The sequence below is a fragment of the Ochlerotatus camptorhynchus genome, unplaced genomic scaffold, assembly GCF_037179485.1.
Source record: "Ochlerotatus camptorhynchus isolate MF236.1 unplaced genomic scaffold, CSIRO-AGI_Acam_v1.1 ptg000077l, whole genome shotgun sequence".
Lineage (NCBI taxonomy): Eukaryota > Metazoa > Arthropoda > Insecta > Diptera > Culicidae > Ochlerotatus > Ochlerotatus camptorhynchus.
Window position 1 is genome coordinate 8785846 of NW_027040567.1, and position 22726 is coordinate 8808571.

Below are 22726 nucleotides of genomic sequence, written 5' to 3' on the forward strand. Positions count from 1 at the left end.
AACCATAAGTAAAATAGTTCTTATATAGTTCTCTTTCCGAAAATGTATGGAGAAAACAAGAATTTGGAATGGTAATGGTTCTTAACGACCCATTATTTGTAAGGTCCGCTTCCTAAAAACCATAATACCACAGACAAACAGACGTAACTCTTTGAAAAACTTGTTCTTGAAAACATAGTATCTCAAAACATATAACCTCAGTAACGACATCTCTCTGGCTTCTCGCGGAAAACAAGCTTGCTCGTTAACTCGTAAACAATATTGCATAAAAGTTCTATGGAATATATAGAAACGTCAAAGTGATCCGATGCCAGCGCTGCGGCGAGTAGTTCGCGGAACTGATAATATTCAAATCAACCGTTAAATGCATGAACGAAGATACACAATGAAGAGTTACGTCTGTTTGTCTGTGATAATACATAAGTTTAAAACTTTATCACACAAACGTTCATGTAAGGTTCCAAAACCATTTCAGTTAAAGTTTAGGAGGGATTATAAACAATTTATAACCATTATCGGTAAGGCCAAGTGATGGTTTGCGTTTATGCGGGCTCCAATGCACCTCCAATTATTCAAAATTGAGTTTTTATGTTTACTCAATTTTACCTAGCCCCTATTCTGTATTTCGTTCGAAACGAAATTCCTGAAAAAAAATTTTTTGTACGGGAATTTCGTTTTGAACGAAATACACAATAGAGGTGATAGTTTCGGAAATAGTGCGCGTCATTGCGCGAATACATCGCACTACTTTCGAAACTATGTATAACGTATAGTACGAGAGTAAATTCAACTGTACCTATGGTAAAATCTATTGTAAATGATTGTTATTTCAATAAACAAAATAATCATTTGTTTTCATATGACAATTATTTAAAAATAGCATCTCTACACAGAGATAATTTGGATTGGGCAGAGATATAAAATGTATAAGCAATACATTTCATGTTACAAGTCTGAATCGATGTATATAGATTATATACATTTTCTATAATTTTTAAAGCATAACCACAAAACTATTTTGGGCCGATCAAGCAGAAAACATCAAATAAATCCATGATTTCAGAGTTAACAAGTCAATTATGGGTTTGGTACGATACTTTAGTCAATTAGCTATCGAACAACGTCAATGAGAATGCGTGATTTGAAGCTTTGCACCCATAATTCACAAAAACAAAAGAAGCGCTCCGACCGAATCAATTTTTATCTTCATCCGATAGGCCGGTGAATTCAATGGCGTTTCATGGCGAGTTTCGCATCAAGAAGCAGTGATAGACTTTTGACAATATCTCAACGATTTCTCTTTATTAAATCTTACGGTACGTACAGAAAGGTAAATAAATTTGGAAGCCATCAGTAAGAATAACATTTCGTCGATGTCTTCTCGGTCGCGGTTGACTCTAATAGCGAATTCGTTTATTATTCAGTTCCAACCTGGATCGGGTATCAAGATTGGGCCTGCTTGTTTTCTGACAAACGTCAGTTCGATCGTTTGTTTTTAAAACCCAGCTCAGGTTGAGGTTCGCACTGACAAAAAGTTCGGTTTCGCACTGGGTTGGAACTGGTTCCAACCCCGATAATAAACGAATTCGCTATAACTTTGGTTAGAAGCACGGACTGAAGAAATCTGTAGCAACAATGGCAACAAACGCGAGTCATTGGCAGCTCAACATCGTTTACTTCTAAGCAAATGTTAACCCGATGTGTTCACCCCTAATCATTTTGGCATATAATCTTTTGTTATACAAAAGAAAAACAGATAACAACTAAACGTCATAATGACATGCTGTTTGACAACAGGCTCTCCCTTTAAATTTTCGTTAGAGAAAAAGAGATAACATACGGTACTTCCTACTTTAAGCTAGTACATATGAGTAGATAGTGTTGCCGTGAGGTACACTCGAAAACTTCAAATGTAAGTGCGTCAAATCAAATTTCGAGCCGCTCCGTCTGTCACTTCGTTTGTGGTATAAGGCTGATGTTTTGGCAACTGGCATCACTGATAAGTTCGAAATGTGGTGGCTTGTTCAATGCTTCAGTGGCACCACCATGACAAATGCAAGCACATTCCCAACTAAAACATTATTTGCGATGAATGTGATTGTGAGTGTTATGTCTGTTTGTCTGTGATATAATCATAAATAAATTAATTTAAATACGGAAACGTTCGAGGAAATATCGAAGTCCCAAACACACAAACACAAATACACTAAGGCTGTGAACCATTTGCCGAGTTAAATTTAACTCGTGGTTAAAAGTGACATTTCGAAAGTTATTTTCTATGTTCGAAAATCCCCGTCCTGTCGATCGACCGGTTTTCGAGCCACGATTGTCAAAATTTAACTTCTTGCCTGTCAGAAATAACCACGCTCGGATAGCAGGGTTAATCGATAACTTTCCATCTGTCAAATTTTAACCAAAAGTTAAAAAAATCCACCAAATGGTTCACAGCCTAAATAGGTTTACGTGAATAACCGGTCGATTTCGCCAACATTTTTAGTGGACATTACGTGTAATGCAGGTCAAAGTTACTAACGTCACGTAACATTTGAGTTTTTCTAAATACGAGATCAGTAGGATTTTGTCAGAGTGCGGGAAAGTGCCGATAATGTGTCCGTCGCGTACATGTACACGTCGTTAAGCAAAATAATCATACAAATTCTATTAGGGTAGGTAGGCAATCTCTGTATAAAAGAAACTCACTCTCGATTTCTTGGCTGATTTCGAGCCAATTGACCCTAAAATGCGAGGGCTTTACTTCCCTCGCGATCAGAGATGTTAAAAAATCCCGACAGCGCCGACTGGGATTGAACTCAGGCCCTTTAGAGTGAGAGCTTAAAGACTTCATAACTTAAATCTATCAAGCATGCTCAAATTCACCAATCTTCTTTCTTTCAATAGTTTATTGTATATTTAGCGAGATATTTAGCCATATGAATAAGTAAAGACTGTAAACTTTCCCGAGTTTTTCTTAAGCCTAAACTCTTTTATTTATACAACGCATATGATTATGTTTCAATCTGCATTATTTTGATCCATATTCTAGTTTTGGTTCGAACCATACCAATTTTTGTTATGGTTCGAACCAAAACAAGAATATGGGTGATTTTAATCAATATTCACCCATATGCTCGTTTTCGTTCGAACCGTATTTTCTACACAAAACAAAAATAAATGTTTTTTTTTTGTATGGAAAATGCGGTTCGAACGAAAACAAGAATATGGGTGATTATCTTACAGATTTTGCCCAAATTCGTATTTCTAAAACATATTAGAATAGTCTCGTTGTAGACATCCAGATAAAACGTTCGCTTATACTTAAATTAAAATTAAAACAAATTCTAACGACTAACGGTAGACCATAAAAATCACGATACTCTTTCGTTACAAAACCAAATGCCATTTTTATTCCGTTCAATACTTTTCCACCTTCCCCTTGACGATCTTCACCTGCTCCGATGGTCGATCGTTCTTGTCGGTTTCGACCTGCCCCATCCGCTTGACCGCTTGCATTCCCGTGTGAATCCGACCGAAAATAGTGTGCTTTCCGTCGAGCCATTGCGTCGGTGCCAAGGTAATGAAAAATTGCGACCCATTCGTATCCGGACCAGAATTCGCCATCGAAATCACTCCGGCCCCGGTGTGCTTCAGATCGGCATTGATCTCATCGGCAAACGTGGGCCCGTAGATCGATTGTCCGCCGCGTCCGGTTCCCGTTGGGTCGCCGCCCTGGATCATAAAGTCCCGTATGACACGGTGAAAGATGGTTCCATTGTAGTAACCCCGTCGCGTCAGTTCAGCAAAGTTCCGGCAGGTGTTGGGCGCGTGCTTCCAGTACAGTTCAATTGAAATTTCTCCCATCCTGGAATGAGTACTGATGTGATTACATTTTTCATCTATGAATAAAACTACCTGCAACTTACGTTGTTTCAAATGTGACAAAGTGTGGTTGCCACAGTTTGTCGGGAATTCCAGCAGTCGCCGTTCCGGGTTGAATTGCGAGCATTATTTTTAATATTAACAGCAATAAACACTAAAAAAAAAAATCACTGATGGCCGCTTTGTTATGACTGATCCGGTGTTTGGCTTTGTTGTTTTTCTTTCACAATGAAAGTGTTCGTCGATTAAATTCGAGGGGTTATTCGTTCGCAAAAAAGATAAATAAATAATGGTGGGACTTTGATGGGGCTCCACATAAACTCGAACCATAACTTGACCTTCCCAAAAATGGATAAAAATGGTTTATAACTGAGTGGCGGTAAGCGAGGCGGTAAGCTCCAACCGATATCCTCGGATTAAATCCCGATCAATAATGTTCGACGGCTTTAATGTCAACATCTGACTTAATCAACACGACTCTAAGCAAGCATTATGCAGATCATCAAAACAGCCAGCATAAAAAATAACCATAAGAAGCGCCTGACCGCCAATTCGGGATATCATCCCAACTTTATGTGGTATGCTCATACTATCTATGATATTGTTAGTGTATGGTACCCGTTTAATAGGGAGGGACGAGATTAAAAGTTAATCCAGGTTGGATCTTACCGCCATAAATGTTCTTCTTCTTTTCACCCTTTAGTGGCAAGTCCGTCCACTGTTGACACCATAAATGTTTGCCAACAAAAATCCAGCGATCGGGACCAACACTAAGACTTACGTTCCTTGAACAGATTCGTTCGAATGACAAAGTATTAAGATCAACACGAGGATCAGCACTAAAAAATGTATTCCAATTAAATAAATTGTTAAATACATAATAGAACAAGTGTATCTTAAAGGCTGGCCAAATGTATACATACAAATTAAAAAGTACGAATATTTCATTGCAATAATCACTAATGATTGAAAACATCGTCAACAAAAAAAAACTTAAATATAAAAATAAGCGGGTCTGAAGGAAATCTCGATGAACATTTCAAATGGTCCTATCTGCTTTGATCGATTCTCTTCATCGACTTTCTCTTTCGTCAATAACTCAGCTGCAAAACCTTTCCCTGTTGTATTTGACGTTTTGGACGCTAGATAGGAACCTACTTTATCAAACTATGTGGTAGAATTAGCGCGAAATCTGTTTGCATAGCAGCGGTTATGAAAAGAGAAAGTCGATGAAGAGAATCGATTAAAGCAGATAGGACCATTTGAAATGTTCATTTTAAACGGTCGAATATGCTTTTACTGATTTAATCAGTAAAAGCATATTCGACCGTTTAAAATGCTATTGATCAGTTTCTTATAGTACGTTCAGACTACTGAGTTATAACATGTTGTAGCACTATCTTGATGGTGGTTTCTGTGTTGCAATTAGTTGACAACCGTTATAACATGTTATACCTCTCCAGTCTGGACAGCGTTTTACTTGGTAACCATATTAAAACGTATTCTGAACATTACAAAATATTGGCTCAGTCAAGTAATTGCAAACAAATAATAAGAAAATCACGATCGAGGCCTCATTTTTGCTCTGGAAAAAAGGCGCCAACTTGTGAGCCATGTTGAAAGGATGTCAACAAAGTCAAGAAAGTGATCGACTCCACAGCACTCAGGTTTATAATCCCTGCTAAATTTTAACTGAAATGGTTATGGAACTATGCATGAACATTTGTGTTATAAAGTTTTAACTTATTATATTATGTTTTTTTTTGGAACTGGATGCAAATAATGGGTTGTTAAGAACCATAACCATTAAAAATAATTGGGTTCTTTAGGTAAATACATATGGAATCTAAAATTTCATCAATTTTGGTATCCCGTTTATTTTCGGAAAAGGAACTATAATATATTAGCACCTTTTTACTTGTGGTTTGAAAATTTTAATGGCAATGGTTATGGTAGCCAGTAAGGTCAGTATATGGTTTTGAAACATTGGGTAACTTTATGTGGCATATATTGCGAATAAATAATCATTTATTTAAAGGCTACCAATTCGTGATATATTCCACATATTTTTTTTTTATTTCAATTTGTTTTCCATCAATCTTGTTTTCCGTGCTGAGCACCAATGCTACCGACGCCAGGGAGGCAGCTCCCCCACACTTGAACCCTACCTATCTACCCATCAATTCATCAACCGGGGACCAACGGCTTTACTTCCCTTCCGAAGGAAATCGTGATCAGAGCCTGATTATGCCTCAGAACATCCCGGCGGCGCCGACTGGAATTGAACCCAGACCTGCTGAGGTGAGAGATAATCACGCTTACCACTACAGCACCGGCGCTGCTTCCACCGTTGATACAAAACCGTATATTGAACTTAATGACTATCACACCAAATTTAAATCGCTGAATCCGTGCAGAATTTTGCTGATTTTAGACTTGATGAAAGATCAGCAAATTTTCCATCAAAATAATGCTGCTGAATTTTTCAGCAATTCAAGTCAAAATGACAACATTTTACTGATAATCAGCAAAAATTTCAGCAAGAAGCAAATAGATTTTTCAGCAATAAAAATTCTGACAGCTCACAGCATTTTGCTGAATAAACTCAGTGAATCCAATATTTTTTTTAATTGGGGCTGGCAGATTCTATAAAATTTTTTTTGATACAAATACACAAATAATAAAGACAAAATTGCCGGGGTCTTTTCCATGCATAATTTATTAAAATTTATTTTAACCAGTGCTCTTACCAACATAATTTTATATATTTGTAGTTTTGTTTATCTCCTCCTCCTCGGTGGTTTGTCGAGTGGTTTGTACGAATCGTACGAATGCAAATATTTGCGACTGTGACGCTAACAGATTGACACCTCTTTACTGGGTGTCCAGCAAACCGTTTATGTTAGCTAAATTTTTCGGTAAAAACATCGTTTGCTGTTTCTCAGCAAAGCTTTTTTGTTGCTGATCATGATCCATCAAACTGTTTTACTGATAACGAAAACTAAAATTTGGTGTTTACATTAAAGATTGCCAATCAATTAACCACTTCATTCGAGCAGATAAAATGACGTTTACTACCACTCGAACTTTGAAATGAAACATTATTTTGAGATTTTTTCTTCTAGAACCTCGAAAAAAGAAGCCAACATTTGTGCGTTTCACAAAAAAATAGAAATTAGTTGGTCCAGTTTTGTGAAATCGCTGGTAGAAAGTCACGCCAAAACTGCTTGACAAAGTGGTCAATTAACCACTAACTTCATTCGAGCAGTTAAAATGAGGTTTACTACCGCTCGAACTTTGAAATTAAACATTATTTAGAGATTTTTTCTTCTAGAACCACAAGAAAAATAGCCAAAATTTGTGCGTTTCATAAAAAAATAGAAATTAGTTGGTCCAGTTTTGTGAAATCGCTGGTAGAGTCACGCCAAAACTGCAATTTCTCAAACCGTAGAGTCTGTGTGTGTACTTTTAACGCTTTTGCTGCCCCGCGGTAGAGTTGACGTTTTGTATTTTTGTTTTGCAGCCAGTCAACTAAAACAAGCAGTTATTTTTTTCAGTGTACATCCCGAGCCTACCTACCAATAAGCAACCAGCCCATGATCCGTTTCATCGATTAATTTAAAAAGCCGTCGATCATCGGTCGAAAAGTGTCAAAACAGATGGTTTTCTTCTGCTTTCTTGTTTGTGGTGCCGGGAAAATCCGTTCGCACGGCGCGGAACGGTCAAACCAAACGGATTTTCTACAGCCCTTTGAATCACAACCGTCTTAGCCTTTATCAGTGTTAGTTCTTCTAACGAACTTCGAACGATCGAAAGAAACTTTCCTTTTAACTGTAGTTAGCTAAATTATTCCAAATGAATTGGCTGTGATCAGTGCTGTAATAAGAAAGGAAGTTAGTTAAGTTTTCAACGAAGCTTTAAATTGTGTTCATGAAGTACTTATGAGAAGATTCGAAGAATCGGTTCCAGGATGGATCAGGAAGCATTCCTAACTCCGCGCAAAATCTTCCAGAATGCGTTTAACGCTGCCCGGAGGTCAACGACCGGTGCTAGTTCCCCGTCGATTAAAGCGTACACGCCGACGTCGCTGTCCCGAACGGCCGCCGGTACCAGTAGAATCAATTTACTTCCGGTCATCCAAACGCCCCCTTCGAGAATGGTCAAGGGCAAAGTGATAAATCCGTTCGAAGCTCATCTGACCGATCGGTTGCATCTGCCGGTGATTTGTAGTCCTTCACTGTTTCAAAGGCCAAGCACACCTCAGAACGGGAGCGTCACACAGTTTGAATGGACTATCGACGAGGTGAGCTATCTGGGACCGGCCAACGTTGAAGCGCACGAAACACAGTTTATGGAAACACCTGACCCGGTGCTGGAAGCGAAGGCCCAGGCAGCAATCAGTACATATTTCAAAGAGCATAGCATAGGTAGGTATCTGCAGCACAGTTTTTTTTTTTTTTGAAAATGACCGTTGGAAACATTGTTTCGATTTCAGTTCCTAGTCCCATTGATTGTCAGCTACGCAGTCAAAAAATATGTTTAAAAGGCGAATCATCCACCGGAAATAGCTTCATCGGACGAAAGTCCAAACGGAGACGGGACGGAATCACCCAAACAGTACTGACGTTTCCTCCGAATTTGCCCAAAGAAGTTGAAGACTTGTTAGCACCCTACTTTTGTTTCCATGATGTGAGTACACTCAGTATTTTTTTGAACATTCTTGAAATGTGTAATTTTCAACTTTTGCAGAACCAGCAGCAAACCCATGAAGCGATTAACGAGTCGGACATTAGTATCGATCACGATGCCCGAGATGCATCGCTTCGGCGAAAGTTGTTCAATTGCTCCAGCACTTCGACCGTTTCGGAGACCGATCGGGATGATTCGTTTGATCGCTATGATCTACGCTCGCTTAGTCCTGCGCCGGTCACGCCGGAAGTCGATAGAGAAACGGTGCAAAATTTGAAACGATCGCGTTGCTTTGGATCTCAGGAAATTAAGATCGATCCTGGTGATATTTCCCTTAGTCCAGTAGTCGATCGGGAAAAAGGCTCGTTTGGAGCTCTTTCGCCGATTTCCAAAACCTCTTCTTCACCATCTCCGTTGAAACCAGATTTAAATTCAACGGAATTACCGGACCATGATGCCATCTATCGAAGCACACCGGAACGCTCAAAAAATGCCATAATTCAGATGAACTGCAGCGCCAACAGTCACCATATGTCGGTTGATCTTGGTAATTATCTTGAGTACTGACAACAATTAGGAATGGCTATCAAATTGTACTTTGTGCTATTAGTCTTAAGAAATAAATAATGACGATATCGGTAAAATTCAGTTTGAAAACCATTTCTTTCGAAAAGTATCAATAATCCAAGAAAATCTAATTTCCCGTTTGTTCCAGGCGAAAAACAAACCGATATAACGGTGGAATTCACCGAAGAGGATCTTTCCTACGAGGACAATCCGCTGGGATCATCACAATCGACATCTTCGGTGTCCCAGCATCCAACCACACCGCTGCGCCGCACACCAAGGGAAAGACGACGCAACCGGAAGAACCTGTCCCGTTCGTTTCTGATGTACTCGGACGAGGATCGCTTCGAAGAAGAACAGCAACTTTCACAAGAAGCAAACCACAAAAGCTTTTCCGCCATCTGTATCGACAAGGAGAACATCCCCAGCAACGTTTGTCGATACTTGGCGAAATCTGTTCCGGAAACTGGTAACGGCGGTGTCTTCTATCGCACGGACAGTGGGTTCAACGAGGAGGAAACACGCGCGAGTCAAGAGACTGTTGATTATAACGAGACTGATGTTTCAATGCAATCCGAATGCTGCGAGATTGGCCGGCTGACACCTCAACGTTGGAAGATGTCATCAGCCAGTTCCGACGGACAGCATCACACGGGTTGCTCGATAAGACTGTAAAACAGCGAAGGTGATTGAGATTGTATTTTAAGCTAGTATATTTTTTCAATGAAAAGTCGTACAGATTAATGCATTTTTTTTCAGTTTTTGTAGGTAATTAGTCAGCAATGTTGCTGGAAATATGTTTCCTATGTGTATTTTAGAACAATAATTTCAGAATATAATCATAAACATGTTTTTTTTTTGTTAAATTTATAACTAAATGACTTTGCTGGTGGAAAGAAAGCATTATTTCTAAATTCTCAATGGGTACAAGGCAGAGAGTCAACTGTTGATCTTTATTGAATGGTTAAATAACTGAAATAAGTTCAAAACGGTTATGTCTCAACTTACTCAATTTATGCATGTTCCCTTACCGCTCATTGTGTACCCGCATAAACTAGAACCACAACTTGACCTTACTGAAAATGGTTAAAAATTGTTTATAAACCTTACTAAACTATAACTGAAATGGTTATGGAACTTTACATGAACGTTTGTGTGATAAAGTTTTAACCATATATATTATGTTTTTTTGGAGGTGAACCTTACAAATAATGGGTTGTTAAGAACCATTACCATTCTCCATACATTTTCGAAAAGAGAACTTTCGAACTATATTAGAACCTTTTTGCTTATGGTTTGAAAATTTTAATGGTAATGGTTATGGTAGTCAGTCACGTCAAACGTTCATGTAAAGTTCCATAACCATTTCAGTTGAAGTTTAGCAGGGATTATAAACAATTTTTAACCATTTTCGGTAAGGTCATGAGTTTATCATTTCTATCGTGGAAACTAACGATACTAACGATTGGCTCATTTCTTGACTAGCCTATTGGTCCCAAGCAAACGATTAACGTACCCCATTCTAGTCGAAATTTTAGTGCTACACTATGTTTGTTTTGATTCGCATTGAAAGTTTGACAGATAAAATGAGGGGTTTGTGGATTTTCCTATGTTTCGAGGGGTGCATCGATTAGCTTGGGACCAAAGATAGTACCAGAGTTGAGCCAAAAAGATGAGCACGTTTCTTCGGGACCTACTAGTCTTACATAGTTACATCTATGCTTACAGCATGTGACAGCAATGATAAACACAGCTTCATTGTTTGGGCCATTTTAAAGTATTCTAAATCGAGGGGGAAGACAGTGAGAAATTAAGAGCAATCCAGAGTAACTCTGAGGAACTCTTTTGCTTTCTGATGATGAATTTTATTATCTCGATTGTTTTGACAGCGCAGCCCAAGCAATCAATGTTTTCGGTGTATAGAAACGTTAGTTTTTTCAGCCGGTGATCTATGGCGTAAAATACACTCAATTCATCGGAGAACCGGTTAGCAAAACAATCATCACGCAATAACGTTGCTGGTTTTGATACAACATAAATGGGGCTAGGGGGCGTCTGTGGGGGGGGGGGGGTTTGGTGGAATTGTTTGTACATTTGTATTTTCCTGTTCTAGCAACCGAGACCCCACAGGATTCATCCTCAAGTACATGTCCCCACCGGAGCTGGTAGCCGCAAAGGGAATATCTATTCGCTTGCTTTAAGCATCTTGGTACTACTGGTACTACGGTAGCAACATCCTGGTCAATTTCATTACCATTGCAAAGAGAAAAGTGCCCTGCAGAAAGCCATCATTAGAGTGATTTAAGAAAATAGCCAAAACTTCAATGAACTGGTAGAAAACGAGATCATTTCCTCGTTCTAAATATAATAAAATTATATCTATTCTTAAGGCCGGCGCACAATGGATAAGTTTTCAGGTTTTTTGACAGTTAGCCCATGCATTATCTGTCAAATAACCCGGAAACTTATGCATTGTGCGCCAGCCTTTAGTGTCGATGCCATTGTGTGAACTATTTGCCGAGTTAAATTTATATCGTGGTTAAAAGTGACACTTCGAAAGTTATTGTCTATGTTCGAAAATCCCTGTGCTGTCGATCGACCGGTTTTTGAGAAGAACTTAAGCAAGGTTGTCAAAATTCAACTTCTCGTCTGTCATAAGTAACCACGCTCGGATAGCAGGTTAATCGATAACTTTCCATCTGTCAAATTTTAACTAAAAGTTAAAATAATCCTCCAAATGGTGCAGAGCCTTAGTTGAGGATAATAGAATAGTACCTAGGGTATACGTCCCTAACCTCGGTCTAATATGCAGCCATAGATTACGTTTTTAATCATAACTCATCAATTAATTTACCTGCAAACGATATTCTACTGCTAAATGGTATGCTTAGATATGCTTATCATGTCGTTTGCTATCAGGAACCGCAAAAAGTTGAAAAACTTACTTTTTTTAAGACAAAAACTCACCAGGGAAATGTATGTAATATCGGTCTATTGTCCCCAAATTGGGTCTATTTATGGATGCAACTTCGTCCTATCCTGTTTGATTCTCAAAAAAAACGCTCTTGGTAACGTTTTCTTATGTATTTTTTTTTATCACTATCACTGTTAACTTAATACTCTTCATTCCTCAAAACATTTCTTAGAGAAAATTTTACGAAAACTACATTAAATCACTCAAGTTAAAAATTAAAAATTAAAAATTTCGCTTATCGTCTTTCGACCGCAGAATATCTAAATCAAAACATTGTGATGTTCATTATACAGATTTGGCAGAAAAAATCTCCCTTCCTGTTCGTTCCTTATCATCCAAATGCAAACCACATTGTTGACGTTACTCTTATTGCTATATGCTGTCAAATGAATTTCATGGGCCAAAGTTAGGAACATAGAAAAGAAATGTGTCCCTAAAGTTGGGTCCATGATTTACTTGTGAAAACGTTGTTAAACAATTAAAATAAACATAAAATATTCAAACAGTAACTGTGAGTTTTACGTCTAGTGTGTATTATCAGGTAATTCCATTCAATAAATGCCATAATCAGGCCATTTGATGATCGTCAGTGCAACCTTCCCATCTTAACCTTAGAAGTCATGGCGGCTAAAAACTCCGAACAGAGTGATATTCTCAACCAGTTTTATTACTTACGAGAGCTGAAAATGTATTGAAATGTTGTGATATAAATTGATTTGTGTGTGGTACACATTTATCAATCATCAGTGATCAATATTTTCCTTATTTTTTGTGTAATATTCCTTAATTAATTATTTATTTGCGTGATAGGCCGAATGAAAGGACTAGACCCACATTACATACCGTAACCCTATATGATTTTTCTTTGCATAACTTACCTAAAAAGCTTCGCAAAATTTCTTCTGGCAGCTGTAAATCATCCAACACCACGGATACAAAGACTTCAAGTGCCATATCGAACGCTTTTTCTTTTAATGCCAGAAAACATAAAAAGTATAATTCAAAAATTATAACCTTCATCCATGAAGCTTGACTTATACCTTTTATTGGGTCAACAAATACAAGATATATAGAAAGTAGATGCATTGTATAGGGTTTTTGATCTAATTTCCGTCCTACTAAGCACAACCCGCGTTTTACCTATCTTATTTAGAACGATTTTGAACAAAAAATTGAATATTTTTTTCAGAGATCACCTTTCCATACGTACCGTTGGATTTGATAAAGAGTCACAAATTGTTGAGATATTGTTCAAAATCTAATACTGCTTCTTGATTCTAAATCCGTCCTACGAGTTTCAATTTCGTCCAAACGCATTAAAACGCTATTAGATTTTCTTCGTCCTACGGATAAACGTAGAAAAGGGGATTCGCTAGGAGCGCTTCTTTTGTTTTTGAGAAAAATGAGCGTAAATATTCATACAATGCGCTCTAACAGGATTTATGTTGTAGCTAATGAACTAATGGCATTCGCTAATTGGGGGGTGTCGACAAGTGTCAAAGTTGACCGGGGGGCGCTTGACTTGTTTGTTTTGGTTTTCAGTCTTTCGTCTGCTTAACTGATGCTGTGAGCAGCTACTTAGTTTTTGTCTTGCGTGAGTGTAAATTGAGTGAATCGATTGAATATTTTGTTGAGTTATTTCCGGCGCTGGTAAATATTTGTGCATTCATACGTTGTTTGTAATGTTGTAGCAATTATCCTCCTGAAATTTGTTCAGCTTTCACAATGGAAGGAGTATCAGCTTCCAGTTCCGGAGTGGATAATAAGCAAGTCGTGAAACGGAAGCACACTACGCTTACCTTGGCTCAGAAGGTGAGAATAATCGAGGAATTTGAAGCAGGAAACGGTTCCCACGAAATATTAGGCAAAAGGTTTGGTGTCGGAGCATCCTCGGTCGGTCGATTTTTGAAAAATAAGGAGTCAATTCGGATGAAACTAGAAAAATTCAGAGAACATGGCGTGGAAAATCGAAAAACGATGAAGGAGCAGAATTTTCCCTTACTGGAGGAAGCGCTTTACCTATGGGTTTTGCAACAACGTGAGGCTAATATTATTGTCACATTGGATGTGATCAAGGCCAAAGCAGAACAACTGTTCCAATGCTTTCAAGATCTTGGTGTTTATCTGGATCTTACTTTTTTGATTTCGGATGGGTGCGCCGTTTTAAACAGCGTTTCGGATTACGTGTTTGGGTGGTGGCAGGAGAGAAAGCTTCCGCGGATAAAGAAGCGTACCTTAAATACCTTAAGGAAGTGCTCATGAAGAAAGTATTGGAAATGAATGTGACAAAAGCCCATTTTTCTTTTGGTTCTGGATAACTGTACTGCTCACTACGATGGATGCGATGATTTGAAGAGTGATGATGGATTAATTCAAGTGATGTACCTTCCACCAAATGTGACAGCAGAATGCCAGCCGATGGATCAGTCGGTGATCAACGCAATCAAAACCAGGTACAAACGGAAGCTGATGCTTAAGCTTGTTTTGGAAAACGAAGATTTGCCCTTGGAACAACGGCTGAAAAATGTGTCCTTACGGCAGAGTATTGATTGGATTGCTGAAGCTTGGGACGAAATCAGTCAGGTTACCATTGAAAAGTCCTGGAAAAAGTTGTTCGATGAGTTTCCAGGTTGTGAATGGAGCATGTCTGAACAGGCGGAGGATCTTTTTGCTGATTTCAAGTCCCTTGTAGCATCAATTGATGGCATAGCCGGAACAAACACAACCGACGAGCAAATCCAGCTTTGGCTTGAGGATCGAGTAGTAGATTCCAATGGTACAACAGTTTCAATAACCAGCGAAGTGTTCAGAGACGAAGAAATAGTCAGCGCAGTTTTGAATAAAGCAGACGATTTAACTTTCACGGAGGAAGAATGGTTGGATACCACCCCGGAGGCTTTGAACGGAAGTGCCCTTGCTACTGAAAACGAAGAACCCGAAGACATCGATTTTCCAACCGCGATGAAGTCGCTTGATAACGTGATCCAATTCGTACAGAACAATCCCGCTCAGACTTTGAAACTGAAAACCCTGCGAACTGAATTGCTGGAAGCAGAGTGGAAGAGACGCAATCTGTAACTGTTTTGTTTTAATTTGCTTGTTTTATGAATTAAATTGATTTTTTACAAAAAATATTTTGTTTTTCGTTATTTTTTATCAATCATTGAAAGACCCCCCAAAAAATATGACATCAAAACGTCAGCATGATTTTGACATCAGATTTTGACGGATGACTGCTTTTTAATTGGGTCGCGCCCCAATTAGCGAACCCCCAATTAAAAAGCGCCCCAACCAGAAAACCCCCAATTAGCGAACTTCCACTGTAATCAACTTCGAAATTATTTCAGTTTGGAGTTTGACTTTCATTGGTACACCGGCAGTGTTGGCAGAAAAAGGGATTTTTGGCATTTAATTCGAAACAGTGATTTTTGAACAGCTATTACTTTTATTAGGGGCATTCTAGAACAATACATCCTTTGGCAAAGTTGTTAGGCACTTCCTAGACTATATTTATACATACTTAGTTGCACAGTTCATGCAAAATTGTGGTCAATAGAGATGAACCAGCAAGGGAGCACCAGCAGAAGGGATAGCGGCACTAGCGGACCAACAGAAGGAGCAGCAGATTCGTGGAACCGTGACTGAGGCTAGAAACCTCGGTCCAGTCACGACAGATGTCTTAATGAGTCGAAGAGCTCAGGTCAGGTAAAAGCTCTTTCATCTGTGTTTTAAAAACTTTCACTTCTGATGTATCAATATCAGAAGAATATCGCTACCTTCTTCAATTGTTTTATGGTCATTGGCAATAGATGTCTAGGGTAAATGTAGGCTTCGGCACCCATTAGCTGTTTTCAGCAACCAACATTTTAACTTTAATTTCACTGTATTTTCCCATCAATACACTACGCTGAATGTTTTCACACGATTCCCTAGTCTTGCAGCTTCAATCTGATTACAGTTTTACGACTGAGCAAACCCGTTATGAAATATGTGCACTACAAAATGCGGCTGATTTCGAATTGCCGATAATAGAACAGCTGGTTCACAAGTAGTTCCACAATAATTCTAATTGCACCCCACACGACAGAAGTTTCGTCAATATTACCATTAATATTTTCATGTCAATATCTTCAACAATATTTTCGGGGGAACATCATTACTGGGATAGCGGCGCCGGTGGTGTAGTGGTAAGCGTGATTACCTCTCAACCCAGCAAGCCTGGGTTCAATCGCAGTCGGCGCCGCCGGAATGTTCTGAGGCAGGCATTACATCTCTGATCACGCCTTCCTTCGGAAGGGAAGTAAAGCCAATGGTCCTCAGTTCATGAGTTTGGTGGGTCGATAGGTAGGATCCAGGTGTGGGAGCTGCATCCCTGGCGTCGCTAGCATTGTGCTCAGCGCGGAAAAGAAGATCGATGGAAAACAAATCAAGGAAAAATAAATCATTACAAGGTCGCTCCTCGCTTACGTTGTTGTAACCGAAAGAAAATTCCGAGTCAAATCACAGCCACCTTGACAAAAGATGCCTAGGGCCTAGGGCAGCTGCTGCTGTAGTCAAACAGAAGGGGAAAATGAGGGAAAATTGAAATATGAAATCAAACTTTTTTTTAATTTTGCATCATTATGTTCATCAATATTTGCGTCAATGCTTTAGAGCATTGACAAGCAGCTGAAATGTAAACAAAGAATCACGCCATATGTGTGTGTGACGCAGAGAAAAATAGAAGCGTGGACGCCGCTTAAATTTCCGAGAATACGTAATTTCCCTTACAGCTAAAAATTTAAAAATTCCGAAGTTAGATCCACCATTGTTCTTCCATGCTGTTCCAAGTGTTGTAGTATTTAGTCAAATACGGTGCTTACATTCCGTTGAAAGCTGTCTTCAGTCGATAGGTGAGTTCGAACAAATGTGGTACTGTCGAACTCAATGGATTTTTCCATTGTGTACTGGATAGCACAACCAGCTCCATTCTTTTCATTTCTTCAAAGGATGTTTGCAAGCCTCCGATAAGTTTACTTGTCACGGATGCTTTGGGATTGAAATGGTTCGTTTAATTCATCAACATTAATTGTCTCTACCATAGTTCGAGAAGGCAATGAAATTTAAAATCAATTTGTTTCAATAAAACATGAGCCACTTACACAGTGGCACTGTTATATCTTAATTATGAGATCTGTTCAATCGGTAACAACGGAAAAGATGGAACAAATTGATCTTTTTAGAGCTGAAACTGTTTGTCGTTTTGACAACCATCTTGTGTCGGAATGTCCTTTCAATGCTACTTCCAAAGATTCATTAAGAACACTCTAACGCGTAGTTGAACCAACAATCAATACGAAAATAACGATTTTAAATTGGCTCACTACTTGACTAGCCTATTGGTCCCAAGCAAACGATTAACGTACCCCATTCTAGTCGAAATTCTAGTATTACACAATGTTTGTTTTGATTCGCTATGAAAGTTTGATAGATAAAATGAGGGGTTAGTGGATTTTCCTATGTTTCGAAGGGTGAATCGATTAGCTTGGTACCGAAGAGAGTACCAGAGATGATCCAAAAACTTGAGCACGTTTCTTCGGGACCTTCTGGTCATAGAGTTACCTCGATGGTTGAACCATGTTTTAGTGTATTAAAATTTAAGGTTCTACAAAGGGTCAATAATTTGTATACTTCTTATTTTTGAAATATTCTTCGATCATCATTTTCGTGCACTGCTGCCATCAACCCTGTTAGTGTTGAATTCAATCTTCTGTGGCTTTTAGCCCGGTGGCAGGCTCGTAGGCAACATTGTATACGGTGACAGCGGGCCCAGTACAGCAAAACAAACGATTTGGGCCCCGGACATGCTGCCTACACTCAAAATAATCGACACGTTGAAACTACGTGAAAAATCACGTAAGTTCTCTCTTTTTCCACTTCCCTCAGTTTTACGTGACTCACGTAGAATGTATGTGATACCTCTTGAATGTCAAAAGGAATTCCGATTAAGCACACATACTTAATCAATGCAATTTACGTGATTTCCACATACACTGTTTATATGTGCGTTTCACGTAGACCTTATGTGATTTCCACATCTGAAAAAAAAGAGTTCTACATTCAGAGTGGTGCAAAGTACGGCGACATCGTGATGTGCTTATGTCCGTTATTTTTATAAAATAATCGCAAGATGTAAGTACAAATGTTGATTATTTCTAATGATTATCAAACATACATTGGCTGTTTTATCGTGTTCAATAGAAAGACGGCAAACGATCGGGCAGTGAAAAGAAAATTCATCCTATCCCATTGTTCGTATCTCCAGGATTGTTTGGGATGCATATAGGATATCATTAATTTTTTTTCTGATTTTGTGTTTTTTTTGAATATGTGCATCAATAAATAAAGGAATATTATCAGATTTCTATACAGAATTGATTTTATCTTATAAGAAATTCTGTTGTAAACAACTACAAACAAATGTGATGCTGGAATTCACCAGTGAATGCCATCGACAAATTCATGTCACTTCTACGTGATAATCCAATGACGTTTGGGCTCAATAAAATGAGTACCCGTACATGACAATCACGTAGCTCTTACGTGAAAGTATGATGGAAAAAATCTACGTATGTTTTCACGTAGCATTGACGTGAAAATTATTTTGAGTGTACTGTCAAACATAGCTGTTAGTATAGCCAACAATCAATACGAAACTAACGATTTTAAATTGGCTCACTACTTGACTAGCCTATTGGTCCCAAGCAAACGATTAACGTATTCCATTCTAATCGAAATTCTAGTACTACGCAATGTTTGTTTTGATTCGCTATGAAAATTTGACAGATAAAATGAGGGGTTATTGGTTTTTCTTATGTTTCGAGGGGTGAATCGATTAGCTTGGGACCGAAGAGAGTACCAGCGCTGAGCCAAAAAGTTGAACACGTTATTTCGGGACCTTCTAGTCTTAGAGTTACCTCTATGATTCATCTGGCAACGCTTTTTCAACGATACTTTAACGATTTCCGGCAAATCAGTAAAGTTGAAGTGGTATTCTTGGTGTTCAATTTTGTTCACCAAGAGTTTTGAGTAGCAGTTGTTTTGGATTTTGTGTATTCGATTGTGTGTTATTGTGCGAAGCTTCGAAGAACACAAGTAAGTAAATACAGTGAATATGTTTTACCCAGGAAGTTTTCTTGGCTCACTACTTGACTAGCCTATTGGTCCCAAGCTAATCGATTAACGTATCCCATTCTAGTCAAAATTCTAGTACTACACTATGTTTGTTTTGATTCGCTATGAAAGTTTGACAGATAAAATGAGGGGTTAGTGGAATTTCCTAGGTTTCGAGGAGTGAATCGATTAGCTTGGGACCGTAGATAGTACCAGAGCTGAGCCAAAAAGTTGAGCACGTTTCTTCGGGACCTACTACTTAGAGTTACCTCTATGGTAATACCATAGAGGTAACTCTAAGACTAGAAGGTCCCGAAATAACGTGCTCAACTTTTTGGCTCAGCTCTGGTACTCTCTTCGGTCCCAAACTAATCGATTCATAGGAAAAACATACAATTAAATGGAAATTACTAATCCTTCTCTCTCTCTCTTTATACAGGTATTCCACTAAGACGCCCTCATTCACCAGGATTTTATTTATTTATTTATTGTTTTAACAGCCCGGTAAATTCAAACGATTTTCAAGATCCGTACGTAGAAATTCGAGATCCAGGATTAAAAAAAATCTCAAGATTATGAGACTTCGAACCTGGTCTTAAAAAACTGTTCAAGGTTATGGAACTAGAAATTTCAGAAAAGTGTAACAGTAAGGTATGTGAGATCTCTAGGAAAAACGCAGTGGGTCGAAATTAGGTCCCATAACTCTATGACAAATAAATGAGAAACAATCGAAACACACCTCCAAAAGGAAGCGGATAATGACTAACGTTTTCCATGCTCTTGTATACATATATCTAAACACACTCGATGGGTAACCGAACATCAACTTGCGCAGCGCGGTCGGTGAATCCCCGACAGTCCTTCTGCAACGCTGGAGCGTGTATGATTGCTGATGAACAAAAAAAACAGGTCTGATAAATAATCGCAGCGGCACTTTTATTATATCGTACTGAATACTTACAGAATGGTATGACAGTGCCTTCCCGTTTTTGACAGCACGCTTTCTGGATAATGTATAATACATTAACAACTACCAGCTATCCCTGACCTTTAAAAAACGGTACTCTAGTAATACTAGTAATAACCTTTGAATTTAATATTCGATGGATATAATAGAACATAGAGAAACCAAACAATACGTGTTGCCAAAAACAGGAAGGTACTGTATTGTATAGTCGCTATATTCATAGTCTGGCGGATAGAATCTCGGGAACCAATTCAGCTGCCAAATAGCGGAACCAATCGAGCAAATCACGACCAACAACAGAAAAGAACACATAAGTTATTACGAACAAAACTTCGGAACCCTTTTTCTCGTGACTCAAGACTCGCCTACGCAAATTAATACCATCTTTGGGTTGGGGAAAGTTTCCCCTATCCGATGATGTTGGTAATTTGCATTCGATTAGCGAGGAAAGAATAATCAACGTTTTTTTTATAAAATTTGATAGTACCTTTTTAATTGTTGGTCATACATATATTGAATTGGGTCTGCTTTTTGATAAATCGAAATTCTATCCGCCAGACTATGAATATAGCGACTATACTGTATTGCGGTGGGTTGAAAGCAGGGTTACTTCCATTCATTTGGCATTGCAAAATGTTTCATATCATAAGATACTATAATGATATTTTGTATTTGTTAGTTAAAATAATAGATTGCAAGGAATGCGTTGTATAACACCTGCCAATTTTGCTTTCAAATACCCAAATAAATTTGTTATGGTTAGTTTGATTAACGACGTGTTTGGGATATCATCCAAACCATTTGTGGAAAAGTTCGACTCTTTGGGTTATTGTTCGTTTATGATATTTGGTTATTAGCGATTTCCTGATCACGATAACGATAACAATGCATGTTGCGATTCTCATAAAGCGAAATTTACTGGTTTTATGTGTCAAACACAAACTTTACGACCTATTCTTGTTACATACAAATACAAAATATTGTCATCATATCAAATGATTCCACAATCCCATAAAACAGTTTTTTTTATGCGAAATGAATGGAAGTAACCCTGGTTGAAAGAAGATATTCCAAAAATGATTAATGATCTTGAATGTGCCAACGAAAAGAGTATTACTATTGGTTCAATTTGTATGGTGAAGTTTTGATTTTGATTCGAACAAAAGAACACAGCAAGCTCATATACAATACAAAAATTCCAAGTGTCCATTAACACCAAGCTGTTGCCAAAACCTACGAACAACAATTTGATTATATCGCTACCGGAAAAAAAAGTAAAACAAAAAAGCATGAACGTATTGCTTTGACAAATTGATAGCCTTCTATATTTCAAGTTGTACTTAGAACTAATCAGTCTTGTTTTGTCACACCGTCGAAACAAGGCGGTATTTTTTTGTGGGTGTGCACATTAGGTTCAACGGATTGTTGTCGGTCCAGACGATCTCAAGGTTATCGCGTTCAGACATTGTCTGGACGGCAAGTTGATATTAGGGTGAAGAACGGCTCGGTAAATTTTTCCAAACCATATGCGATTATGATTCATACGGACACAGGATTCACAGAGTCGTGCACCGGTTGTTTCCTCTCTACGTTACTAATTCATAAATAATTTCACTAGAATTTTAAGCTAAGTCATGTAATTGATGCTATTCGCTGGTGTTGTTAGTTGCACTTGTTTTTTTCTATTTTCCATAATCACAATCATACGACTTAGATAAGGATCAGTCTCTTCTTAAATTGCTGCCTCACTGAACACAGAGTTATTGCAGCCGTCGCCGCCTTATCGGAATCTATCCGACAGTTGCTCATGGTCACAAACCCGGATCTTGGCGTTGTTTCCGGTGTAGTTCACCTTCATCGATTTACTCTGATCGCTCAGGTAGATCGAGCCTTCGTTGCCGATGTAGTTGATTTTACCGCTGTTCCGCATAACTTTCACATTGTTCAGATTGCCAACCACGTTCAACGTGCCTTCGTTCGATTTGACCAGTATCCTGTTCTGGTTCCCGATGATGTGCAGATTGTTCTTATTGGTATCGATCCGGATACGTTTCCTGTTCCCGAAAAGGTCTTGCGGTTCACGAATTGGTACGACCATTTTTTTTCCAAACGTTTTGCTCTGTACTGTACGTCCGACTTGATACGCGCTTCGATTGCGAGTGACGATGCAGCCAAAAGCGACGGCCGACATATATCGCTTGGTTGTATGACACAGCCCGTGAAGGACTTTCTTTCGTGTCGGGTTCGACTAACAGCAGCGAGTGTGTCGAACGGTGATTTACCCGCGGGTTGATGGAAGCGTTTTTCGCGAGAGATTGAGAGAGTAGCGGAGGTAAGGTCTCCCCCTATCAATAAAGCTGATGATGCGTGAGCTTATCCTATTACACCAGAGTAAGGTAATTTGCCAATTAGGGTAGAGCGCAACTTCGTCGTAATCACCGTAATAGCGTTTCAATGCGTTTGGGCGAAATTGAAACTCGTAGGACGAATTTAGAATCAAT

At 38.7% G+C, this 22726-nt stretch overlaps 3 protein-coding genes across 3 annotated transcripts; 1 reads left to right on the forward strand and 2 right to left on the reverse strand.

Moving 5' to 3' along the window:
• Positions 1–3401: 3401 nt before the first annotated feature.
• Positions 3402–4036, reverse strand: Cypl (peptidyl-prolyl cis-trans isomerase-like 1 Cypl). The gene is made up of 2 exons (XM_065217389.1): positions 3921–4036; positions 3402–3859 (listed from the first exon to the last, which is right to left on the reverse strand). The coding sequence occupies exons 1-2, from the start codon at positions 4001–4003 to the stop codon at positions 3412–3414; spliced, it is 531 nt and encodes a 176-aa protein (XP_065073461.1). The 5' UTR covers positions 4004–4036; the 3' UTR covers positions 3402–3411.
• A 3548-nt stretch (positions 4037–7584) lies between these two features.
• bora (aurora kinase A activator-like protein bora) lies at positions 7585–9868 on the forward strand. Its single transcript, XM_065217390.1, has 4 exons — positions 7585–8303; positions 8372–8565; positions 8626–9112; positions 9281–9868. Exons 1-4 carry the CDS (start codon positions 7847–7849, stop codon positions 9805–9807), a joined length of 1665 nt encoding a protein of 554 aa, XP_065073462.1. The 5' UTR covers positions 7585–7846; the 3' UTR covers positions 9808–9868.
• An 11655-nt stretch (positions 9869–21523) lies between these two features.
• pirk (poor Imd response upon knock-in) lies at positions 21524–22391 on the reverse strand. Its single transcript, XM_065217391.1, has one exon. The coding sequence runs from the start codon at positions 22321–22323 to the stop codon at positions 22006–22008; it is 318 nt and encodes a 105-aa protein (XP_065073463.1). The 5' UTR covers positions 22324–22391; the 3' UTR covers positions 21524–22005.
• Between the last annotated feature and the right edge of the window lie 335 nt (positions 22392–22726).

Excerpts from the sequence above, each read along its gene's own strand:
- Cypl (XM_065217389.1), bottom strand. The coding sequence starts at position 4,003 with ATGCTCGCAATTCAACCCGGAACGGCGACTGCTGGAATTCCCGACAAA. Across the intron at positions 3,860-3,920 it reads TTTGTCACATTTGAAACAAC|GATGGGAGAAATTTCAATTG; the intron begins GTAAGTTGCAGG and ends TACTCATTCCAG.
- bora (XM_065217390.1), top strand. The coding sequence starts at position 7,847 with ATGGATCAGGAAGCATTCCTAACTCCGCGCAAAATCTTCCAGAATGCG. Across the intron at positions 8,304-8,371 it reads TTTCAAAGAGCATAGCATAG|TTCCTAGTCCCATTGATTGT; the intron begins GTAGGTATCTGC and ends TTTCGATTTCAG. Across the intron at positions 9,113-9,280 it reads CCATATGTCGGTTGATCTTG|GCGAAAAACAAACCGATATA; the intron begins GTAATTATCTTG and ends CGTTTGTTCCAG.
- pirk (XM_065217391.1), bottom strand. The coding sequence starts at position 22,323 with ATGGTCGTACCAATTCGTGAACCGCAAGACCTTTTCGGGAACAGGAAA.